Source organism: Labrus mixtus, chromosome 12 (genome assembly GCF_963584025.1).
Source record: "Labrus mixtus chromosome 12, fLabMix1.1, whole genome shotgun sequence".
Taxonomy (NCBI): domain Eukaryota; kingdom Metazoa; phylum Chordata; class Actinopteri; order Labriformes; family Labridae; genus Labrus; species Labrus mixtus.
Window position 1 is genome coordinate 7,284,466 of NC_083623.1, and position 26,563 is coordinate 7,311,028.

The following is a 26,563-nucleotide window of genomic DNA, read 5'->3' on the forward strand; positions in this document are numbered from 1 at the left end:
CTAGCCATGGTGACACCTTTGCATATCCACAGAGACAAATAGAAACATGATCTGATAACTAAGATGCTACAATCGAAGTCGATGAGGAACGATTGAGGTGAAAATCAACAACTTAAGAGGCGATCCAGCGGCTCTCAAATTACACATTATGGTCACATTATTACATTTAAAGAAAAAACAGACTCATCAAGAACCAACCACATTCGATTTATGTTGCAACTGTATGTTATTGATATCTAACAGAAGCAATAACAAGAATACATCGATTGAAATTTCAAAATCTATTCAACACCAACGCTGGAAAACATCTGTCGAAGAATTAGACGCATGCATCAGTGCGTTAATGGGCTATTTACAAGTTAGCCTACACACTGACAGAGCACACTGAGGCACAAGGCTGCCACATGAGGGACAAAAGGTGTGACCAATTAATAAATTGCCGTGTAAAAAGCAACTTTCTGGCTTTTTTCTTTGGAATGTAAAATGCAAGTAATTTGGTAAATAACAAACCGGCCAAAAAAATAAAAACACAAGGAGATCAATATATTTAAGTAGTCACTGATTTCCATTAGAGAATCTCTTTCCTTGAGTCCGTCTCAGCAAGACGCTGCCGGGCAGAGATGCCCTGCGGTCGACTCTACTTGTGTTTCATTTGGGAGCCTCTTATGAATCTCATTCATCTTGGTTTTCCTAATTTTCAGACTGAGGTCACATTCATATCCAAACCCCGGCTCTTAAGAGGAGAAGGTAAGTAACCGGGCTGATTTAAGGAAGCCAATCTGTCCATCTAATGATATTGATCCTCTACAGCTAAATCCAGCAATGGTAAGTTATGTACATTAATCACACCGCTGTGATGACACCTGACTCTGATTGGTCCATTACGACATTGTATGGTCTGCTCTTTCTCTGTAGCGGACCCCTCCTATGGTGAACAGACCATTGCAAGGGATGCGTATCAGATCAAGGACTCTGGAGGACCAACTGTAATCATATCAAACCTCAGAAAGATTACTGAGAATTCTCGACCTTCTCGACAAAGAAGTGAAGGGCAATGAAGAGAAGAGAACGCAGAGAAATTAGCAAGAATGGTTATGACGCAGAAAGCTGTTAGCTATGACACGCAAATCGACAAAATTGAAGCTGGCACATGAAGTAAAAGCTGAACAGAACACAGTTTAGATAGAAAATCTCATCTACTACTCAATCTACTGTTAGAAAATTATGCATGAAAGAGTCCATGTTAAAAGGTCCCATATTATGCTTTTTCTGGTTTTATATGTCCTTTAGTGTGTTTTCCAAGTGTCCTGTGCATGTTTAGGCACATCTATGTGCAAAAATTCAAAGTCCGCGGAAACGCGGCTTCTCCTACGTCCTCCTGTTAGCTGTAGCATTAGCTGCATGTTCTAGCCCCCCTCGATAAAAATTTGTCAGTCCGACGTCATTGTCAGTGTGAGATCACTGATCTAAGTCCATTGGCTCGTTGTGGCAAGCCCAGCAGCTCATGTTGAAATTTCCGAGACGCGTGCTGAGCAACTGACCAATAACGACAGAGCGGATCGGCAGACCAATCAGAGCAGACTTGGCCCACGTGGGGTCTAACAGTGTGGGCTCAGCAGAGTGTAGCTGACGGACTCAGAGCGGAGAGGGAGCAAGGAGGAGCAGTACATGAAAACAGACACTTTTTTCGGACTTTAGCTATTGTGAACGTACAAAAGTAGGTACATAGATTAAATATACGAACCCCAAAAAGGGCGTAATATGGACTCTTTAACAGACAGAAAATGTAGAAAACCTCGCTTCATCAAAATGTTTCTTTAAATAGGAGAGATAACAGCTAAGAAGACAGATTTTAAAGACGCTTCACAGTTCACCATTCACCAGCTCTAACTGCAGAGTTTAAGGTGTTATATTTTAAGTGGAGGGAATAAAATCAATTTCAAATCAGTTGAATAATAATTGAAACTTAGAGCTGTGTAATGAGGACGGGAAAATGTGCTATTAACAGGCTTTTATTCAAAGGGTACTTTATAATGAGCAGGTTATTAAAGCTGCTGTGAGGAGCTTTTAAGTTTGAATCCATTTTAACCACCCTATGGACACAGCACTGCGTCTTATCTCTTTATTGATCTTCTCCTGTTCATGCGTACATGGAAAAATCTCATTCAGCTCCATTTCAATGGCAAATTGTATCAGTTATTGTGATTATTTGGCTGACTAAAATGTAAAACGTTCTGTTCAATCAGTACGTTGCAACTCAGTTTGTCTGACACCTACCCTACAGCAGTGGATACTGGCATTAAAAAATACTATATAGCAATAATCAATCTTCTAGCTGATGGTCTCATTTGCTTTTGTACGTCATCGAGAGGCATCACTATAAATTTCAGTCTGTTTTATAACCATTTCTGTGTCTTTAACCTGTCCTGCTTTTTCTCATGGTTTCCCTCACTTCTTCTTTTCCCATAGTAAATAAAAGTCAAATTGACTTTCTGAGGATTGATATGATTACAGTAGTTCTCCAGAGTTTGTTATTAGAGCTGTCAACAGTCTGTTATTCATAGCATCAGTTATAGAGCAATAGTAGACCTTGGAATATTGTAATCAACCAATCAGAATTGAGTATTCAAAACAGTTGTGTAATAATGTGCTATAACAACCCGCTCACTGCACGTTGTCCCTTACCCAAAGAAATATACCAGCGGTCTAGAGCAGTAATGACTCATTCAAAGGCATCTTACAGGAAACAGTTATCTTGGTTTGCTAAATGCTTGCACACTCTGTTTGCTGATAGTTTGAATAAAGACTATGTGACTGATCCCTAATGCTTCATGTGGTTGGTCACAGCTAATGAGCAGCCTGACTTCATATTAAATGCAAAACTGTTCAGGAAGCAGGAAGATGACAGCCAGAGGCTTTGTGAAGCCATGCATGCGGTGCAAAGCTTTATGTGCCATTATTACCATCCGTGCTTTTGTTATTTACTGAAAGACCGGCAACACAGTGTGGGAGGCGTGAAGCACACAAAGCAATTACCTTTAATTGAGGCAGAGAATCACACCATTAAATGACTAATTTAATGTGTCTCTCTAAGGCACACTCTATAAATAATTGGCTCAGCTTTTGTGAAATACAGGTTATTTGACAATGTAGCGTCGCTGTAACATGTGATCGGTTCACAAAAATCATCGCCCCTCGTTCTATCAGTACTTTGAAAGGACTGAGTGATGATAACAGGAGAGAGCTAGGATCATACTGTAAAGGTTTTAAAATCAGAACCAGTTTCGAAGCATGTTTTGTCAGGCACAAAATAACCTTCAGGAATATTCTTCTCTCTAATCTCAAACAATTAAATGTGGAAATAGTGTCACAGGAGGGTCACTCACTGGTTGTGTGTTATAAACCTCCTCCCCTTCTGCTCGTCTTTGGTGAATTTTATCTGCTACATTCATATATCAGCTCACCCTGACTTCACCCTGACTTCTTGGACACTTTTATTAGTGGCAGGAGGAATTGGCAGGAAAACGTCTGGGTAAAGTCATGGTGAAAATGTCAGCTGTTTGTGTTCACAGTTTCAGCCCACACTGAAATATTTGGGGGACATTTTCAGGAGTGCAGTGGATGAGAGAAAGGTGCTTTAGATTGGCTAGTATGCTCCCACTTGCAAGTGATATACTGACCCAACCATTTTGGAAGTCTTTATACAAAGGTTTTTTCAGATATAGAGTGTTTTATCCGGGTAAGTTGAATGTGCAATCTGTACACTCTTTACTTTACTAGATGGCCTAAACATCAGTACTGATGACGGTCCCTGACACAGAACCCTAACACTTCTCCTCAAATTGTTGGGATGGCTAATTACAGGAAGAATTGGTCCAAAAAACCTCTATTCTGACTGAACTACTCTTTTTTTTTTATTTAATCAATTCCTTAGCTCACAGCTTTGAGAAATGTTCAAGGTTCTCATACTTTGTAGCACAGTAATCATCCTCAGAACCTTGGGAGGTTGATGGAAAACCAAATGAGGTGGTCTTAGTCCATGCAAAGTATAACCGGCTAATTTAAAAAAAAAAAAAAAAACAACATATGACATTTCAAAAGTTAAATCAATCAAATCTTATAAGGAACGGAGTGTTTTTTAACCACATGTCAATAAGTAATTGATGGTTACAGTTGTTCCACCATCAATCTCTTTCGTCTACAGTAGTTTCCATTCACAATAATAGTGATGGTTAACAGCACCATGACACAGTGCTGGTGTCACTGGGGTCAACTGTGTAGGTGGATGTGCCCAATCTACGAAAATGGAGCAATCAGCGCGTATCTGTTTGCCTCATTACATTAACTCCCCGAGGGATACATTAGACATGTCTCATATCCTTTCTATTGCATTCTCCTGATAATCAATAGCAGGCCTGCGGCTCAGCAGTCTGCAGGAACATGCATGATATATTCACATGAAAGCAAAACCGTTTCAAAGAAATGTAGCAAGCAGCTCGGTCTAACTCTCAACCATTTCCACCCCACAGAGTGAGGATGAAACAGCTGTGGTCCATTCAGGCGAGATGTGATTTCTGAAGGAGCCAGAAATATGAAAAACGGTGGTGCTTGAATGGAAGCTTCTGTCGCCAAATCCTCCATCAGCATAACTGATAATGCAGCGAAAGTTCTCAAAGCTAATACCTTTGTTGAGGTGAAAGACTTGCACAGAGTTTCACAATGCACACAATTTTATCATTAATGGGGTGAAAACATGTTCATTTAAGGGCTTGAGGATGTGAAAGTATTGTTTGTTGCGTTAACGTTTTAATCAGTATAATTAATACAGCGGACAATGAAACAATCACAAATCAGCCTTCAGAGCTGCTGCATTTGAAGTGACACATTGCACACCCTGTCATGTGTTAAAATCAATGGTACAAGCACAATAGCATCCTGCTTTGCTAAAAGGAAAAATGTCTAATTTGGACGGTGGCTTATTTGAATGATCACCGAGCTTTTCACATAGCCACAGTAAAGGACAAAAACATGGGGGAATATGATGGCTTTGTTTCAAATTATGCTTCAAAGATTTCCATATTTAAAGCTTCTCCCAGCAAAGACTTTGGTCTGATTAATAATAAACAGTTACATTAATCAATCAATCAATCAACATAATGTATTAAAACTTTATGGAGTTTATCTTGCGACATTCAAGACGTTGTATTATTCAGAAGAAACCAACATCAATCCACCACGAGCAACCAAGCCTGCTCCCAGTAGATCACAAAACCAGACAATCCACTCCTACCTTGTGCAATAATATTAGCTTGGGTTTATCATGCCAGCTTGTGCAATAACATGTGTGCATGATTCAATTCAATCAATCAATCAATTTTTATTTGTATAGCGTCAACTCATAACAAGTGTTATCTCGAGACACTACAAGAAGCAGGTAAAATACCTTACTCTTTATCTGTTAACATTACAAAAGAGCAGGTAAAAAGACTTTACTCATTGTTATGTTACAAAAAGCAGGTAAAAGACCTTAATTGTGTTCCTACTACTGAATATCCTGACTACATTTTTGTTAAACCTGCAGCTCTCAGCTTATCTATATTTGTGTATCTAGGGTGTATATTTTTTATATATTTTTTTTTTTCTACTGTATATATTTTTTGTTGATATTTTTTATTCTATTTAACCGTGCACTGTGTGTTTCTTTTGTTGGCAATCCTTGCTCTTTGCTGCTGTAACACTGTAAATTTCGCCGTTGTGAGATGAATAAAGGATTATCTTATCTTACTTGGTACCAGTAGTAGGGGAAAAACTTGCTTAAAAAAGGTAGAGCCCTTGAGCAGACTAGAATGATTTGTGTAAATCCATCAGTAATCATGGGTCAACAAAGTGGGAGAGAAGAAACGGCAGAAAACGAGAGCTAAATTAGAAATAGATAATATGGGTATATAACTGAAGTTTTGTGATTTAGGGACATGGAGGGCTGGTTAATGACTGGAACATTTTAATTACGGTGCTAAATAATGGTCAGAGAACAACGTGTGTTCTAGTAGGCTTTATAAATAACCGCGACACTATCCTTCGTCATCGTCGCTACTCACCTGTACGAGGCTTCATGTCATTTTAAGAGCAGTACTTGATGCTGATGACATGTTCCACAACACGTGACGTCGTGTTAGTCTCATTACGTCGACGGCAGACATGAAGCTGTCCTCCACTGGAATGAACACTGATTACTGATATGAACAGCTGCGCATGAATCCAGTCACAAGCAGCACACAGATGAGATTTTAAAACAGTCAAGTCCTGAATGAGAACGTTTTGCTTTGCTTCATCAACAAAGAGGCTAAAAGGGGTTTTTAAAAACAGCCAGCGTTGGTTCAATGTACGCTGAGATTTTTTAAGGGGATGTAAAAGCGCTATTATCCTCCAAAGGACTTTAGTCGATAATAGATCAATCTCTTGTTGTCGATCTTTTTGGTGTTTCTACTCTACTCAAACTAGAAAGCCATTACTGATGCTGGCTGCATGGTTTTGGGGAGACCAGAGTAGCACAGATTTCTAGTCAAACAAAACAACATGACTGCAATTCATATCCTCTAACAATATTGTATTACTTCTAACTTTTAAATCAGCTGACATTGTAAAGCCTAAGCAGACATCAGGATCTTACTTTCATTGTGAAAACCAATAACACAATCTTAGGGCGGTCTCACACTAAGCCGAGTTGTCCAATACTGTGATGAAACACATATTCCCTTAATGCCTTTAAGTTAGTGACAGTGTAGCCTGTGTTTATAAACCATAGACTGTATATTAAAATGGACAGAGCAACAGACACCTGGGAGTGAAGTCATGCTAGTCTTCCAATATCATGCCATTCTGTGTTCAAGGTTCTGTGGTATAAAATGCCACGATTGACAGCTCTGCTAAGTAATTCGGCTTGTGCAGCGCAGTGTGCATCAGATTAGCAGAGTACATCAGAAATGACGAGAGTAAACGTGGTGAACGCCAACTTAAGAGTCCTTGAATTTCAAACTGTAAGTGTCTGCTTCAAACTAGATCGTGAGTTGTGCATGCATACAGTTGATTAACAGACATTAATTAAAGCTAAATCTACCTTGGATGACCACCGATGGGATTCAAAATTGTATTACGGTGGATTGAGTTCCACTCCTACTCGCCACTTAAACTGTTTTCCCTTGTGCAGATGATGCTCACTGAAACCCAAGAGGACAATATTACTAACAGAAATCAGAAAACTTCCAATACCAAAATCTACTACCAATACCAAATGGACAACAAATCAGGAGGGTTGATTTATAGGCTGATAAAAACTGCATATAATATATATGTAGCAGTATTGCTGTAAATACAGATATATCTGCTGGTAAGTGACAATAAATTACAAGACAGACCCCCCAAATTAAGTTTCAGGTAAATTAGTAACAGTGTTAGGAACATGTTCTCCAAAAGACAGCGATATTCCAGTCCCCTATGGGCGTAATATTTTTTCTATTCTTGGTCCACTCGTTTAATATGTTTGAGCTCCCACTTTGACAAATCAGAAAAAAACAATAAATACAACACCATTATTACGCCGATGATACACAGCTTTATATCTCATTCTCTCCGCAAAAATTGAGCCTGGTGGAAACACAGATTAATTGCAACTAAACAGCGACAATCAGACTTTATCATTGTAGGGTCAAAAGAAAAAGACAACAAATCACCGACCACCTCATTTGATTTTCCATCAAGCCCAAAGACCATGCCAGAAACCTTGGTGTCATCATAGATTCCTGAAATTAACTTCCACAGCTATATCAAAAACGCAACCAGATCATCGTTCTTACACCTCAAAAACATCTGAAAAATAAGGGCCATTCTACTACAGTCAGATGCAGAATAACTAGTTCATGCTTTTGTTACAAGCAGATTGGACTATTGCAACAGTCTCTTTTCTGGACTCGCCCAAAAATCCATAAAACAGCTGCAGCTTAAACATAATGCTGCTGCACGTATTTTAACCAACACGACACATCACCTCTGTTCTTAAATCCCTGCACTGGCTTCCAGCACACACCGTAATTAATTTTGCTCATAGCACACAAGCCCACAAGAAGCCTTAGATCTTCAGGTGGTGGTCTCCTTGTTGTCTCTCGCATATCAAAGGCAGGTGAAGCAGCTTTTAGCTTCTGTGCTCCAAATAGGTGGAATGCCCTACCAAGCATTTTCAGAGATGGCCCAACACTAAACTAAACTCAAAAGGATTTATTTTTACAGCTGTATTTAACTAAGTTGATCAAACTGTGTATTTTATAGTCTCTCTATAAGCAGGTTGGGTTACAGTTACTTAAATTGCTTGTGCAAATTAACGTATCTTCTTGTCTGTGCTCGTCTGTATGCTTGTATTTTGTTTTCTATACATGTATTTTCTCTTGTGAAGCAAATGGTGTTGCTATCCGTATAAAAGGTGCTCTATAAATACATTTTCTACTTCTTCTGTTATGGTTACATATGTGGAGGTCAAGTGAGGGTTTTAGCATTCTTCTCTAGCATTGGACTCATTGCTCCAGGAAACACTGCCTGACAACCGGACAGTCAACTTGAGACCGTCTTTGTTACAGTCCAAACGGCAAAGATAACAAACTGGGATATAGTCATTTTGAGTTGTGCCTTACCTCGGTGATTGTTGAAATATCTGATCACTCATAACATGCTGGACACAGAGCCAGCCCTGCACCTTATGATCCCCATACACACACTACTGAGTGCACTAAAATCAAGGATCGGAAAGGAAAACGTAAATACCTTCCTTGTCTGCTTTTCACCAAATTGTTTTACATTTCAACAACTCAGAAATTTCTTACCTCACATCACCTACTGGGGAAAAAAATGCTGTTCTGTTTACTCTCTCTCTTCAGCAAGAAGCTTATCAGAAAAGGGAAGGTCAAACAAGAAACATACAATAGAGGAGTCTGAGATTGCTTTGCAAACTGAAAGCAGGTTAAAAACTCTGCCAATCCCTTCTGGCTGCTTCCACAGTTCCCTCACACTTCTTTTAAAGAGGGCACACGGTCAAACACATCAGGGATTAATAAGGTCACCGTGAAGTGGGACATTTGAGGAAGCAATTGTGTGAATGCGTTTCCTCCTTTCCTCTTTCCTCCTTCCTCCTGCCGATACAAAAGGCAAACAATCGTCCCTCTTTGGACTGCTGTTGACACCCACATGGACTCCTCCTCCTCCTCCCCCGGCTCCTCCCCCCTCCACCTCTCTGCTTCATCCTACTCCTCCACCTCCTCACCTCTTCCTCTCTTCCTCTTACATGTTGCTCAGTGCAGAGCTCGGATGCAGGATGAGGCTTCCGGCCATGTGGGAATTTCTCTTGACGGTGGCTCGTGGTTGAATCCGCGTGTTGTTGAGGACTTTCTTCCAAGAAGCAGCAATCAGAAGCCCGGCAGGGGACAAAAGGTCAGTCAAGCTGTGAAGCCTTAAGGAATCAGAGAAGGTTCACTCCGCTTTACTTGCCAGTGGAGTCGCTCTAACTCTGCAGGAAGAGTGAAAACTGCAACTTGTTGCTGCTGTTGAAGATCTTCGGTGAAAAGGGAAGCTTTGATGAGATTTCTCCCCGATTACAGCCGCTGAAGTTCAGGAGCCATTTCCAGTAATTCACCCTTCTCTGAAAAAGGGTCTGATGAGGACCAGCGAGGCACCTTAGCTGCTCTGTCACATGGACATTGACACTGAACAGCTGTTGCATTCACCATCTCAGTAAAGAGAGAGTCCAGGAGCGATACAGTGCGACAAGATGCTGAAAAACTTGTTTGCATCCCCTCGTACTTAGCAACTGGTGAGGATGAGAGATGCTGTGATGACCTACCTGTATTTGACAAGTGTGTTTTTCACCTCGTTGGAGAGAGGAGCGCAGGGCGATCAAAGTCAGCAAGAGGGAGCAGGGGAGGCAGCGGGGGAAAGTGTGAGGCAGTGAGAGGTGAAACAGAGAGGAGAGGAGAAAGTGACAGAACTGTGCCAGACTGAAGACGGAGTAAAGGAAAAATCAGTGTATCAAAGAGCTGGACGCACGCCCGCGTACCGCAGCAGGATTGTGTTTTTTTGTAAGAGCCGTGCACGGTGAGTATGTATTCTGTTTGATGTGGCTGTTATGGCAGGAAATTAAATAGCTCGCAGGAGCAGCTGTCAACTGACCCCAGTGACTGTTCAGTCAAATCATATTATAAATTCTAACATTATGAATTTTTTATTGCCGAGTAGTTATAAAAGCCTGAGTTAACATATTAATGAATCATGGAACAAGTGCTGGGGTTCATCAGCTGTCAGGAGAGCTTTTATAACTCGCACTCGGAGCACTACAGCACAAGTGGTACGATGCAAATTTTAAAGAGTCACTTCTCTCGCACATAAATGATATTCATTTGAGCCTGAATACTTCATTTACTTCAATAAGGTTTGTTTGTGTGTGTGTGTGTGTGTGTGTGTGTGTGTGTGTGGATTTTAATGAAGGAAAAAGTGGGAGGTAAAAAGGGTGAGTGATTTGATTTAAGGTATCATTAAAAACCATGGGGATAGCAAGCCATGTGACACTTTGTACCACTGTGATCTCAGAGGCTTCAACACTACAAGCTTGGTCCAAACAGGGTGAAATTTGTACTTGAGCAGACAAAACAGGGGATAAGACCAAATTACCCCAATTACACTCCTTCTAACTTGAGATTTTCAGTTTCTTTTACAAAAAAAATTTAGTCGATCTTCTTGTACGAATCAACCAGACTCTCTATCTTAAACAGCAGGGAAACTATCAGATGTATTTTTTTTGCAACAGTCTGAACCACAATAACAACAAAAACATATCGTGCATGTATATTAGGGTTGTTAGAAGACCAGATTTTTTTTTAATTTGATTTTTTAACTCAGCTTCTAGTACAAATCAAATGATATTGATACCTTTTTGGGTACCATGGCAACCAAAATAGAAGTCCTAGGCTAAGGCACCAAATACTGTGCAGTTTCTTGTTTTTAATAGACAAAAACTGAAGGTGAACTCGCCCAGATTTCAGTACAAAATGTGAATTAGTTAGAAATGTGACTGTAGATCTGAAGTTTTCTCAAGTTTGAACCCTTTTATTTAATTCCATTGATCATTTTATTAACAGAGTTGGTATCATTTTAAAACACATGACATCCAAAAGTATTTAAAAACATTTTGAGAAGCTTTACTAATCTACACATCTGAGTTTTTAAGACCAAGTGAGGAAGTGAATCCTCACTTTCAAGAGCCTGGATGTGTTAGAGCCGATGCTTGGCGTCTCTGCGACATATCTGCTTGAGTTATTAATTGATTATCAATGGTTGCAGATTCATTTTCATTTGATTGAACGAGCAAATGAAATGAACAATTATACCCGCTCTATAATCAACTGGATATAATTGGATTTGGACGATAACTTGGACGCAATTAGCAATTAGAAGATATCAGCTTCAGCTCTAGGAGACAATGAGGGGCATGCTCCATTCTTTTCTAAAATGACAAAGACCAAAGAGTTTCAACGGCGACAAAAATTGAAAAATAATCAATCGTTGCTGCACCATTTGTGATACCTGAGTGGCTGTTTAACTCTCTCACTTTAAATGTTCAACATTAACATATTTAAATCTAATGTAAGGATCTGATTTTTCTTCATTGCATGAGGATTGCTAGTGAAGGTTTTGGATCGATGCTTGTCTAAAACGTTCCTTTTTAAATACTGACCTGCCGCTCTGGGAAAAAGCAGTGAACATTATTTTAATTCCTGAGGTTTTATGAATTAGGGACAAATTAAGAAGTTAATCTGCAGTTTTTTTCAAGAGTAATTGTCATGTGTAGCATAAAGGGAAAAAAGGATTTATGTAAAAATCAAGATTCTTATCTTCTGAGATATTTAATAGATTCATAACTTCATAAAAAAAATGTTTTGGCTTATCTGTCACTCCCTGCTAAGTGCTAAGGCTAGCTTTTTAACTCAGTAGAATGCAAAATGGAGCAGCAAGAAATTCAGCCAGTCTCACAGATGACTGGAGTAGACCCTGAAGTGTGTACTAATACAAAAACAGACTTTGAATCATGAATCCAGAATCATTCTGAATCGAAAAATAGATTCTCAATCGAATCGTGACCCCAAGAATCGAATCGTGAGACAGCCAAAGACTGCAGCCCTAATAAAGACACTCAAACTATGGCGAAGGTATTTCGAGATCAAAGTGAGTAGAGGGATGATCTCGGTGTAGAGTGCCTGATCCACCTGTGGCTTTATTTAGCGTCACACTACCCTCCTCCTCCCCCTTCATCATAAATCAACAAACAGGCAAACAAACTGATCACCTGTAATTCTTTGTTTCCTATTTCTGCCATCCGGACAGCTCAGGACGGGCTTCATTCCTCTGCTTTGACGCCACTGTCCTCCAGTCCACGCAGCTAATCAAGTATCCATAATGACACCGGAACATAGAAATGAATGGCGTGATTGGGACTATTCATCTCAGTTAGGAGAACGTCCTTGTGTTTGTCAATCTCGTTAGCAGGATCAGCGAAGCTCTAATGTGATTTCCTTTTGTCTCATTATGATTGAGGCTTGATAGGTGCCCATTAACGGGCCCGGCTTAACTACGGCTGCGGGGGATAAAGATTGATCCCTGTTTTAATGTGTACAGATAGATGACCGTGGTAGGATGTAAATAACTGTCCAGAAATTCCCCCAAGTCATACAGACACACACACAAACACACAAAGAGACATGTGTGCAGCATTACCCATGGCAACAGCACAATCAACCCCCAAGAATGCAACACCCTGACTAAATAAAATCACCTTCAGGTTACAAAAGAGACGACAGCGATTTCTTCCTCAAGGCTTCATAGCAACTTGTGTTTCAATTCAATCAATACAGGCGCCATTCAGCACAGATCATCTCTGGTTCATGAATTCGGATAAACTCAAGGGGATAAAAACATTAACGCACAAAAGAAGTTTTGTAAACGCATTGGTCAGGGAATAGTTTGAGTTTCAAAAGGTTTCATCCTTGAAAAAGGATTTGACTTTACAAGGTCAGAGCATATTAATAAACATTTCTGTTAGCGAAAAAGCTCGTTTTCATCTGTTTGCCCCCGGCCAGATTTTATAAAAAGGCTCCCTTAAAAAAAATGAAATAATTCAATCATCACTAAAAGCTACAAATAGAAATATCATGACAGTACTGAAGGAGACAGGTAAGTAGCCACAGGTGAAAATACATAAACCATGCAGGTTACACAAGAGGCTGCATTAAATGCATTAAACATGCAGGACAAACGTGGAGCAGCATTGAGCAGAAATAACAATATAAAAAATTAAAGGTATTAGTAAAAGCACATATCCTTTACCCTACTGAAGTAAATGTTACGTGCACCCAACAGGACAACATGTAACTCTATTACACAATAAACACGTATATGAGACATTGAGTGAGCTATACCTGAAGCTCACCACAATAGACAACTAAAGCATGGAGGGCACATTCACCAACAACCAGACACAAGGTGGCAGTAGTGGGCGGTTCAGGTTCAGTGCAGACAGATGTTGTTATTAATTAGCCAGTGTTTCTTATCACTGATTGTTGTTCAAACACCTGAATGTTAATAGCACCTGGTGTGTTTGGACAAGTGGTACACAATATTCATCCAGGAAAAGAAATTAAAAATGACCTTTACTTCAAATCAAACAGTCCTTTTATGTAATAGGGCTGCATTTTCTAATCAAATCGAGTACAGCGGGGCTTTAAATGGAGCTCTTGTGAAGGAGAATCAACCACCGTATGTCCAAACTACTCTATTAGAAATCAAAATAGATTGGCCAGACATTTCTACTTAAAAGGACAAGTGGTCTTTATTTTGCATTTTTCACTTAAAAATCTGCATTGTATCCACGTAGTGTGTGAATACTTGGTGTTATTTTAGTGCCAGAAGTCCTTTAAATTAGTACTGAATGCAGTACTGAACTTAGAGCCTGACTGATTAACCAAAAAAGCCTATTTGAAGTTTGTCTTGAGATAACTTTGATTAAAGCCAATCAATTGATTTCAGCTCTTGAACATTTGTCATTCCATTTACCTTAAAGGACTCATATTATCCTCCTTTTAAACAAGTTTAAACATGTGTCAGATGTCCCTAAAACATATCTGTGAAGTTTCTTGCTAAAATCCACTCCAATCCTGTTTTTGATCATGTCTACAAACCCCTCTATTTCAGCCCTGCTCAGAACAGGCTGTTTCTGTGTCTGTACCTTTAAATGTAAATGAGCTGTGTCTGACCACGCCCCCTCTCTGGAAGGGGATATGGCTAGCTTTCTCGCGCCATCCCCAATTATTTAATGTGAGAAGGCAGACTCAGAAGGCAGAAGAAACACACAGCTTTGTGAGTGTCAACCATCTGGGGGAGAGGTTACTGTCCTTTGTGATGTCATGAAGGGAAAATCTCCAAATGGCCTGTTTGAGCACACATTTTCTGAAAAATGGAGTAGACAAGAGATGGTGAGGATGGACTTTTCTCATAATTGGGGGGTTTGTAGGCCGGCTAGGGACACAAATAAGTGTTCAAAAAGCATAGTAAAGTGTATTTTGCATAATATGTGACCTTTAAATTACAAATTTGGGATGATATCATTCACTTCAAACGTCAATAAGTAACTGTTCCTGGTCCAGGGCTTTTAACCATAACACATGATCTTCATCAGAAAAGAGAAGTTTGCAAAGTTATTCAACTCTTCAGAGTTTCCAACCTTTCCATTTGTTAGAAATGTAAATGCTGAATACATTACAGTCTCATTTTGTTATTAATTTATTTAACAAACATTTTGCTTCTGAACATGAAATCACGCTTTCAGATGAATAACAGCTTTGCTTAAAGTTATTCCTGTCCGTCTGTTGAGCCAGAAAATCTCGGCCTCTCTCTCCATCTGTTCCTGCTGGCACTGAAGCTGTGAAGCAACAGTCCATCTTGCCAGTCAAAAGGAACTTAGAGGTCATAATCAGACTGAATTATCATTTTATCTCCCACATTTCTGTAGCTGAAAAAAAATCTGTGATGTTTGAAGGGATTCAGAGCTCTTGAACCAGGCTGCTGGTGCTGACAGGTGTGTTTGTACTCTCCTCAGCAAGAAGACTCATGATCACATTTTTCTTTTTCTTTTTTGTTATCTGTTCCTACCTTCACCAGTAACTCTGGGAGTTGCTTTCATTAAAGACAGATCCCTCCACTTCAAATGTTTTTTTTTTGTTTTTTTTCTCTTATCTTTAGATAGATGTCTAGGATATTAATGATTTTTTATATGAGTCATAAACAAAATAAACACATTAGGTTTCTATACCATGGCAACAAAAATAGCTTGTTGATCACTTTAGCAGTAAAGTGCTCCGGCACCCACTAAAACAGGAGACAACACTGATACTTATTTATAGTATTACAGTAAACAAGTGGGAAATGTAGGGACTCTGACTAATGCAAACTATATCACTTTTTATTATTAATATTTTTATAAACCTCTCGTCCAACCCATATGGACTGTATTAAACTGTGGATGTTCCTTTAGCGACCAATTCCCTTGCAAGTTATACGGAAATTAAAAAAATTCAGACTAACTCACCATAATAGTCTACAGGTAAGAAAACAGTCAAAATAGAGCCCAGTTTGTTTAAAAAATGGCCAACGGATAAAACAATGTAATTCGGTTTGCCAAGTGTAGCTAACGTTAGCAGTGCCAGCAGTGCAGACATCTGTCCCTCCTGCAGGTAAGCATCCACAGGTGATATCACACTTTAACCTGATGACAACCTACATACATTTTTATCTCAATGTGCTTTATCAAAAGTCTGCCGGACGCACAGCTCCTATGAGTTTTAAGTTGATCTCTGCGCTTGTCTACCTCCAGGCAGTAGAACGAAGAGAGCAGGCCCAATAACTGGAGCTACAGCCGGCCTAGGGCTACATCCCCATCTAGTGGTGGGTAGATGCGTTGCAGTTTGAACATAACATTTTACCATCATCGAGTGTCAGCATATACAAATATTAATAATCTGTTTAACCGACCAATAATTCTGCTGCCCGCATGTTAGGGCGATGATGCTTAACCATTTACCGGTACTAGACTTAATGCGCACATCCTTACTGTACATACAACCTGAACGCAACCTAAATGACTTGACCCAGTGTAGAAGAGGCATCATGAAGCCCAACGATGGTGGTCACCATATTTGGTGATAACTACGGTTACCAATGTTTTGTAGGCTATAAATTAAACTATGCATCAGTTGATAGTGAAATAAATAGAGGATATTGGTGGAACATGAAAAGTCAAGTTTCAGAGCTTTAAAAGTTACCTTGTTTCACTTTAACACCACTTTTATGCTTTGTGCCCTTTACTGTCAGAAACAAAACAATCCCCGCCCACTCAGGTATATATTTATACTGTTTTTTTGTTTTAGGTTGTTCATATGGGCTCGGCTCTAATAACAGTGCTCCTGAAACAACATCATTATATTTGAGCCTTTCATCACAGAAAACACTCTTGTTGTTACTTAAATACTGCGCTACTGCACTGTAAAAAAAAAAAAAAGTATTTATTTAATGAAAATGTTGTAAAATCAGCTCTTAATCTCTCCTCATGTCTAACGCCTCCATCACAGTGCAGGTAAAGCGCTGCTGTTGACCTCTCTGCTCGGGGAGTTTGAGTCTCGTAAGACTCGCTGCTTCGGGCCATTTTTATCCAAAAATACACAACATCTGACCTGTACATCCTGTCCGATGCTGCCAACAAAACAAACAGATTAATCCACCACTTCTACACCTTGGATACACAAAGCGGCCGTGATATAATAAGTATTCTATAATAGCTTTAACCATTGGTAGAAGGGAGGTTTCCGTAATGAATTCCTGATTTCATGGCTACCTTAATTGGCCCAGAAAAACGACTCTGGAAAGCTTTGCCTCCCACGTACAATTAAGTATCCTCCAGAGAGCGGCAGCCTCTTGCTGCACGGCATGACTAATCTGACAATGTGGGCAAAACACAGAGAGTCAAAAAACTCACAGGAGAACCTCTGGCATTTACACTACAACAAGAGGGGAGAGAGACCTGTCGCTGCAGCACTCTTCATTCCTCTAACAGCGTGAGAGAGAAAAGAAAAAACAATCCTATTCAGACAGTTAGATGTTTAAACACCCATATGAAGGTAAATATGGCCCCACAGCTTCAAATACACATAAAAGTCAAAGTCCTGCGCCCATCTTAAGTATCAACTCCTGGACATTAAGCCCTGATACGTTTTTAATGACATTTTAATTGTGACTTAATTGACTTAAAATTTAAAATGATGGGTTTTTATAAAAGGCTGATAATAGAACAACACCATAAAAAGAACTAAAACTAGATTTTTGGGGTATTTTTATTTTATTTTATGTATTCATTTCAAAATGTTCAATGCCAAAAAATAAAAATAACCATAATGACTGTCCCAGATTTATATTGTTTTTCCATAACACCTAACACAGACCAGTGTGTAACATTTAGTGATATCTATCAGTGGAACTGTAATAATAGTATAACAGGTAATTTTAGGTTTGTGACAATAACACCTGTATTTTTATTGCTAAAGATTGGCTCTTGTCAATCGCCATTGTTGTAAAATGATGACATTGTAAAAGTGCAAAAAGGCCCATTAGAGCTCATATTAATACGCATGTTTTACAGCAAAGATAAACATGTTCACAGCCTGATACTATAAACAAACATGTTCGGACTATAGCTCATTGCTTGACCAGTACATCTGTACTGTTCTGGAAATCTAGAAAACGAAACAATAGGCTTGTCACTGTGATAGGCCAGATCACTAACGGCCATGCTGCCATCGCCCAAAACTTAGTTCTAGGTTTGTTTTATGCTTTTGTAACTCTGGTTATACGAGATAAATAAGATCTCTCGAAAACAACCGGAAATAACTGAGTAAATAAAATGTATCGATGTATGTCTGCTTAGGGCTTCCGTAGTTATCAAACTAATTCGTGGTTACATTAAAAGTCCACTATGTTCACCAGATGGTCTCTAATTTTGGTTCTAACTTGGTATTGGACAAGTACTGCACAGTGGGTTGGTTGTTGGAGTTGTTTTCTCGGCTTCCTGTTGCAGCTGAAAATAAAACTGATTGGAGCTGTGAGACTGAGCCAAGACAGTGAAGGTGTCAGTCAAATGAATTATTCATATTCTGCTCTTCAATGCCGGTCAAAAGTTATACTCAAACTGCAATCGCAGCCACTAGTGGGGGGTTTGAAGCCATACACTGACTGTAGCTCCGGTTGATGGGCCTGCTCTCCCGGCTCTACTACCCGGATGTAAACAAGCACAGTTAATGATAGCATCTTGAAGGAGCAGTGCGGTTTGACAGGATTTTGATCTAGAAAACAGAGATAAAGATTTACGTAGGCTGCGTCAGGTTAAAGTGGCATACTGATCGCAGCTAAGTATAACTACATTTAGAACAGGAATGTGGACGTAAGCTGCAATGAGGACCGCAAACTGGCGGGGCGGCACTGCTAACGTTAGCCACACTTGGCAAACTTAATTACTTTGTTTACCTGCGGACAATTTTACCTAAATTGTGCTCAATTTTGACCGTTTTCTTGCCCTTCAGACTAGTCGGTTAAAGGCATCAAAATTTCCTTTTAACCTACAATGAAAAGAGTCGGCTGGGAACATCTCTTATCACAGCTGCTTTTAATTTGTATCAACAATTAAACTTTTGAGTTGAACCCCTGATAGAACTTTGAGAAAGAAAAACACAGACCATTACTGTATATAGTGGGGAAAAACACAATTATCTTCAAAAAAAGTCACCTTTAAGTGCCATGCTTTCCACTTCTATAAAATCACTGTTAGTGGTTTTGTTAGTTAATACAAGGTCAACGATTTGGTGTAACCCTGCTAGAACAGGTGAATTCTCTACTCAGACCACATCCTGTTTTTATATAAAAACTAAAATAACCCAACACTTGATGATATGAAACCAAACATTTGCACATTTTCAAACTCAACACAGTGAAGTGCTTTCCTCTCTGCAGCAGTATGTTATGAAATCCACTCAGTCATGCTGAGAGCAGAGGAGACGGGCTGAAAGGGACGACTCGGTGACTCCAGATTTTTACATCAACATGTTCAAGCATCGCTGCCATAATGACTCCAGTGAAAGAGCTGACTTGTAATATAGTTTGAAGCAGAATGTAGCTTTTAGACTGTTTAAGTACAACACAACAGCAGATGTACGTGCTTAATAATGTGAGTCTGTGTGTTGTCTAATTCCTTATTTGCCTGTAACGGGCCAAAACAAGTATTTTCTTCTGTTACAGTCAGATTCACTCATTTCTATATTTCCTATAATCATGAAGTGAATTGTTTTAGACTTTCAACCACAAAAAAATGAAGGTATCACCTTGCCTTTACAACTACTGCGACCATGTGAGGAAAGTCAGTAAATCATTCACTAACTACTAGTGTAGAAAATGATGGATACAAGTAAAAACCGAGCCCAGGGATAGAAGAGGGTCCAAGTGTGTAAGCACAGAGGCACAGACATCCAGGTGGAAGAGGAAGTCTATGTTTATAGTAACACACAGACACAAGAATGCTAAACTACAGCCAAACTACTGAGAGGATGTGTTTTTAGAATTACTTACAAAAATAAAGTTCATGAAAATGAGAGGAAAAGATTATGATTTTTTTTTATTTAGGACAGCCTGGGATGTTGAAAATCTGTCAGTCTGCACTCAGTTTTGATCTACTTCAGATAGTTTCCAATACAGATCCACAGAGTCATATCTTAAGCTCACCAAGCTGTAACATCCACACTAAGATTATCAAACAGTAACTACATCCAGTCTAATGTTCCTACTTACACTTACTTACACTGTCAACTAGTGGTCACAACAACCTGCAACCTTAGTTGCTTTCGATTAATGCTCAACAATACAAGCTGTGATTTCAAACAATGTTATGAAAATGTGAAGCACATGATAATGTGAAAGGAGAGGGACAGGCAGAAAACAACATGTCTCCATCGCTCCCTCATCGGCCCTTTGTCTGCATCAAGTCAGACGTTCACATTTAATAGAGATTTATAAAGTTAAATCGATTTAATAATGCAGATGCTCTTTCTATTTTAGGCTGCAGATTCTTATTATTAGATGAGCTGCTAACAGCACAGCCCGGAGGGCACGACTCACTCTCTTCTATGAAAGCAGCAGAGGAGTCGTCGGTGGACCTGAGAGGACAAAAGAATTTGAAGACGTAAAATTTGGCTCTTAAATATTATGCTTAGCACTTTTTATAAATGAAATTTAAAGACTAAACCTAAAGGAAAGTTACAAAAAAGTAACTAAACATGGAACCTGTATGCTTCTTACATTTTCTTTTTTTGCCACGTTTACATGGTTCATATTCTCCTCTTGTTAAAGTCCTTCAATAATTTCTAGGGAGTCAACAGCTAAATAAAAAATGACAATGGAAAGCAAATATTTTGGGGGAGCGGGATCACCTAGTGGTGATGTCGCCTGCCCCATGTACAGAGGCTGTAGTCCTCATCACAGGGGCCGAGGGTTCGAATCCGACCTCAGTCCTTTGCTGCATGTCAACCCCTACAATCTCCTCCCAACACTTCCTGTCTCTCTTCAGCCGGCCAGGAAAATGACATAAAATAATAAATATTTTCAAAAAAAACAGATTTGGACGACGACCCTCTTCCTCATTTAACACAATTTAAGCCAGAAGTTTAAAGTGAAGGTCTTACATTATATCTTGGATCAGTCCTACATGTGAAGGAATAAGCATCACTGAGTTTTGTTACGTGTTTGAAAGAAATATCAAAAGTAATATGGATGAGACTGCTGAGAGATTAGAGGACCACCAAACACTGACAAAGGCTGAAATATAGCAAACAAAGACAAGATGAACAATGCAGCCATCTCACAGCAGTGTCCAAAAAGAGAAATTAAAGTTTTTCAAAAACAACAAGTATTGACTCAGTATGACTCAGAGACGAGTACCATCGGACTCAGTGGAGCATAATACAGTTCCATTAATCCAGTTATGCTTTAGTCATTTCTGCTAAAACGGAGCCTGCACTTCTAAGTAGGCAAAATGTTGGAGAAGCACACAGAAATGTGGGAACTGCACTGAAATTTGTCACTCCAGTTTTTTCTGAGATAAATTGGCTTAATCTGTTTGTCATGCAAACTGAGCCAAAATCCAAAAAAACGGACCGAAGGAGTCCAGAAATCCGTCCACTGATTCATATGTCAGTTCTTAAAATCAAAGCCAAATCAGCTTGGTGTTCTGAGATTATTTTCATGTTTTTGGAAGCTCTTTCCCCGGACTTGTTCCTCCTGCTCATGGATTGAATGTGCACTTTGGGTGTGGTGGGTAAAATCAAACTTCACAAAAGGTTTAATTGGCCAGATCGTACCTGCTGACTCAAGCAGGACGTGGTAGTCAGTTCCTCTCTGAGTGGGCGTGTCGTCTTCGGGCCCCTGCCTCTCTGACTCAGCATATCGGTCCCAGTTAGACTCCAGTTTTCTCCTGGAGAAAACCTCCATCTTCTCCGCTTCCTCCTGAAAGTCGCCCCCCTCATCTTTATCCTAACAGAGAAGAAAGTAGAAGAGTTAAACCACCGAGCTAAGGTAATGAACCACAAGCAGAAGTGATCAAATTTGATTCGTATGGATGAAAAGAAAAATGCCTGACATTTATTACAATGCATTTCCTAATTGAGTTTTTTGATTTGAATGCAGGGAAAGGATGAAGATAAAGAATTTTTTTTACATACTTAATTAATCACTGAGGGAAATTCTGGTTTACACTCTGTTATTGAAAGACATGTTCACACACACCTGTGGACACGCATTAGTGGAGAGATGTCAGAGTGGGGCTGCTACACAAGGAGTGTGCCAGACTTTTTTGGGGGTTCCGTACCTTGCTCAAGGGCACCTCGGCAGAACTCAGGGAAGTGACCTGGCACCTCTCCAGCTACCAGACCAACTTCCATATTATGGTCCGCACCGGGACTTGAACCAGGGGACCCTCCAGTTTTCAACCAAAGTCCCTGGCAAGCTGGCATCCCAAATGTTTGTGCAGGTGTTACGATAAAAATAGCTTATCAGAAAGGCTTGTCAGCTCCAGTTTATTGTTCTATTTTACATGAACATGACGTTGTATGGACCAAAATTGTCTTCCAAAGTCTTGGAGACACAATTCGATGTTTGTTGTTTTTTTGTTTTTATACATATTTTACTTCTGTACCATCATCTCTCAGAGATGAAGTAAAAATGCAAGTTGTTCAAATACATCCGGAAATTGATAAAACATCAAAATCGTTTGGCTGCTGTACAGCCAACCATCCCACCATCTAAAAAGAAGAGCTAGAACTTATACCACAGAATAGATGGTGTTACACAATGTATTCAGAGCACATTTTGTAACATGCTCATTAACACATAGCTGTGATTCAGTATATGTAGCTAAGCCAAACACAAGAGTCAAAGTAAATGGCAAACCACACTGTAAAACCAAACTCATTAAATGTGTTTTTTCTTCTTCTTCCTCGATCACATAGCTGCACAAGCCTTAAATAAAGTTGTCATGGATATGTGCACCAGGAGATGTCTCATAAGGACACAGAGTTCTTCTTCTTTTGCTCAGTTTTTCCGATCCCCTGTCAAGTCGAACACGCAACACAATCATCAACAACCCCACGTTCGCTATGGATGCACCAAAGGAGATTTTTATGATTGCAATCAACAAGCCCCTATGTACCGAAAGGAGATTTGTATGATTGCAATCACTGAGCCCCTATTGTTTCCCATCTAATTCTGTAGTTTCCATGGCAGGAGCATCAACTGGCAGAACATCCCGCTGGAAACGAAGCTGAGCTCTCTAGTGTCATACCCGACGCCCTGATCATAGGATGACAAATGTTTAAGTGCTGTGGATACATTTCAAGTGTTTGTGATATAATTTGTTCAATGAAAAACACCTCTACACACGTAGACAAGATTTCATTATATGCATTATGTGTTTAGTATCATTGAAGTGATGATGTTTACACAAACACCACTTCTCTAATTTACTGCAATCCAATCTTTATGGTACTGATGCGTATCTTGAAGCAAACACTGATTGTGCTGATTATATGAGGGGGGAAACGTACAGGCAAACGTAATGACGTCATATCACAAACTTAGTATCGTAAGTTTTCAAACTAGTCTTTTACATGTTATTTTGATGGAGGGTGATGAATATAATGCTTTTAATGCCGAGTTAATGAGTTTTAAACGGGGAAGTTGTGTATTATCGTGACAGCTTTAAGAGCATTTTCCTGATGACGCAGATACAAAATCGCTACTTTTTTAAAAGGAGTTTGGCGGAGCTTTGAAGTGGGACCGCCAAAAACAACGCAGCTTCCACGCTCCCTCACCCGGTGATGGAACTCCGCTGTACGGCCGCTTCCCCCGCGTCCACGACCCCGGTAGTGGTCTCTTTTCCCCCTGCCTCGCTGGTGACCTCCTCTCCCTCTGCCTCGGTGTTCACCGCCGTGACTGTCGCTGTCGCTTCCTCCCCTACCGCCTCTTCTCCAGCTGCCTCCCCTGCCTCTGCTCGCTCTGTCCTCCATTGCTGTCAACTTTGGCCGGACAGTTTAGTCTGTGACACCCGGTGACACCGCAGAGTTCGAAATGAGTGTTACATCGAACTGCGCCTACGACAAAACAGCGTTGGATGGTTCCGAGTCCGGATTTTTCCGAAATAATAATTAGCAAACTAATCTGCAAAAGTAAAATACTCTATACTTCATTTAAAAAAATTCTAACATTTGAACAACGACATTTGAACAAAACAGTTTAAAGACATACAAAAATATGTCATACAAATTGCCAACCTATAGCCTATTCAGTTGAATTGTACATGCAATGTGAATATGTAATGCAAAAGGGATTTTATTATTATACAATTCTGAACCTAAGGGATGAAAGCTATATTAATATTTTTTTTACTTGCTCCTATAGTCGTATTTGTTATTTTGAGGTGAAATTACTTAAATTCGAGAGTAGATTTAATTAATTTCCCCCTTTTTAAAAACCATCAAATAAATAAAACATACAGATAATTCAAGTGATGTGATTGTGTGCATACATTTTTACAATCTCGAGACCAAACAAGGTTAATCCTATCACATAAAGCTGGTAAATTGGTGGTAAGAAAGCAGCATTGTATTCAACATCTCTATTCAAACTGTAGTGTGAAGAATTCAACATTTTTAATTAGGACTAAACATAATCTAAATACACAGAATACTGCTACTTAAGCCTTATAAAGCATTGTGCATGTATGTTGTGTGACTCTTTAAAACTGAGATTTTTTTCAGGGGTTAAGTTTAACAACACATTTAACATGTTCTTCTTGTTTGTCTTTTTTTTGTTTTCAGCTCAAATCTTGATGGAGCCGCAGGGGGCCACCTTTCTCTGACCTGTCAACCGAAGCACACATAACTTAGCATCATGGACGTAGATCTCCCAAACAGCACTTTCGCCAACACAACCCATGTCCAGGCCGCTCCCCACAGCCTCTGGGAGGTCATCGCCATCGCCACAGTGTCAGCCATTGTCAGCTTGATAACCATTGTTGGCAACGTGCTGGTGTTGCTGTCCTTCAAAGTCAACAGCCAGCTTAAGACTGTCAACAACTACTACCTGCTGAGTTTGGCTTTCGCTGACCTCATCATCGGAGTGTTGTCCATGAACTTGTACACCACATACATCCTGATGGGTTACTGGTCCTTGGGAAACATTGCATGCGACCTCTGGCTAGCGGTGGATTATGTAGCCAGCAATGCTTCTGTTATGAACCTACTGGTCATCAGCTTTGACAGGTACTTCTCCATCACGAGGCCGCTAACTTACCGGGCTAAAAGGACTCCAAAGAGAGCCGCCATCATGATCGGTCTGGCCTGGCTGGTGTCTTTCATCCTCTGGGCGCCACCCATTCTGTGCTGGCAGTACTTTGTAGGAGAGAGGAAAGTGCCTCCTGACCAGTGCCAGATCCAGTTTCTGACAGAGCCGGTGATCACATTTGGGACCGCCATCGCCGCCTTCTACATCCCTGTCTCGGTCATGACAATCCTTTACTGCAGGATCTACAAGGAGACGCAGAAGCGGACCAAGGATCTGGCAGAGCTGCAAGGGCTCGCCCCGGAAAACGTCCCGGAGGGGACGAAACCGCCGAAGACGATCATCCACTCATGCTTTCATTTCAACAGAGAGCGGAAGGAGCGGAGTCAGGCCTCCTGGTCCTCGTCTAATCAGAGTAATGTCACTAAAACCACGACTCGGTCGGATGAGGGGTGGGTGAAAGCAGATCAGATCACCTCCTTTAACAGCTACACCTCATCTGAGGAGGAGGAGCAGCATGTGTCCATCGAAACGCCACAGGGATCTTTCGAAGAGCAAGCCATGGGACAGAGTAGTAAGAACGGCCAGGTGACTGATTACACAGAGGATCAGTATTTCTCCACGCCGCTAAAGAAGAACAGCAAAAAGCACATTTCTTACAAGTTCAAACCTGGCTCCAAAGGTAAAAACGGCAAACCTGTGACTGCAACACCCTCGCCCTGCCCACCCGTGGAAGAGCAGCCCCCCAAAAACGCCTCCCCGGCCTCCTCCACCACCTCCAAACCCATGGACCCCGTCCTGAAGAACCAGATCACCAAGAGGAAGAGGAACGTGCTGATAAAGGAGAAGAAGGCGGCCCAGACCCTCAGCGCCATCCTGCTGGCGTTCATCCTCACGTGGACGCCGTACAACATCATGGTGCTCATCTCCACCTTCTGCACCGAGTGCATCCCCACGTCCCTGTGGCACCTGGGCTACTGGCTGTGCTACGTCAACAGCACCATCAACCCAATGTGCTACGCCCTGTGCAACAAGACCTTCCAGAAGACGTTCCGCATGCTGCTGCTCTGCCAGTGGAGGAGGAGGAGGAGAGGCGAGGACAAGCTGTACTGGTGTGGACAAAACCCAAATGTCAACAACAAAATGACTTGATCCGCGACATAAGAGCATATAGGCTAATTAGTATTTCTCGATATCTAGATTTTCTTGATATGTATATATACTGTAGTGAGTGGGCGTCTTCAGCATGAAGTGCTGCATGTGATTTTGCTGTGTGAGTACATGCAGGTGAAAAAGAAACGATTTGATCGGAGAATGTTCATCCTCAAGGTGGCTACAGATTCTAACGGCAGTTCGAGAATGGGTTCAGTTCAGATTATTTATCTTTAAAAAGGGAAAATGCTTTGTTTCTACGAGTTGTTTACAGGGGATGTGGAAGTGATTTTTATGTGCTCGAAGCGTGTTGAAAGAAAGCAGCAACCTCCAGTGATGAACATGAAGCCAATGCAGAAGTGAGAAACGTGGCAGTTCCTCGAGTGTCCACTAGAGGCTA

At 40.4% G+C, this 26,563-nt stretch overlaps 2 protein-coding genes across 3 annotated transcripts in view; one reads left to right on the forward strand and one right to left on the reverse strand.

Moving 5' to 3' along the window:
* The window catches only part of aven (apoptosis, caspase activation inhibitor), a 39,241-nt gene extending 15,462 nt beyond the window's left edge, over window positions 1–23,779 (reverse strand). Inside the window, exons 1-2 of the mRNA XM_061051734.1 lie at window positions 23,544–23,779; window positions 21,537–21,708 (exon numbers count right to left, since the gene is read on the reverse strand). Coding sequence (XP_060907717.1) covers window positions 21,537–21,708; window positions 23,544–23,738 — 367 coding nt within the window. The 5' untranslated portion in view covers window positions 23,739–23,779. The remainder of the gene's footprint in view (window positions 1–21,536; window positions 21,709–23,543) is intronic.
* chrm5b (cholinergic receptor, muscarinic 5b) lies at window positions 9,288–26,563 on the forward strand. Of its 2 annotated transcripts, none has more exons than XM_061051732.1 (2): window positions 9,288–10,134; window positions 24,549–26,563. In XM_061051732.1, exon 2 carries the CDS (start codon window positions 24,622–24,624, stop codon window positions 26,161–26,163), a length of 1,542 nt encoding a protein of 513 aa, XP_060907715.1. In that variant the 5' UTR covers window positions 9,288–10,134; window positions 24,549–24,621; the 3' UTR covers window positions 26,164–26,563. The 2 variants fall into 2 exon arrangements, with proteins under 2 accessions (XP_060907715.1, XP_060907716.1); XM_061051733.1 differs by lacking the exon at window positions 9,288–10,134 and adding an exon at window positions 15,607–16,029.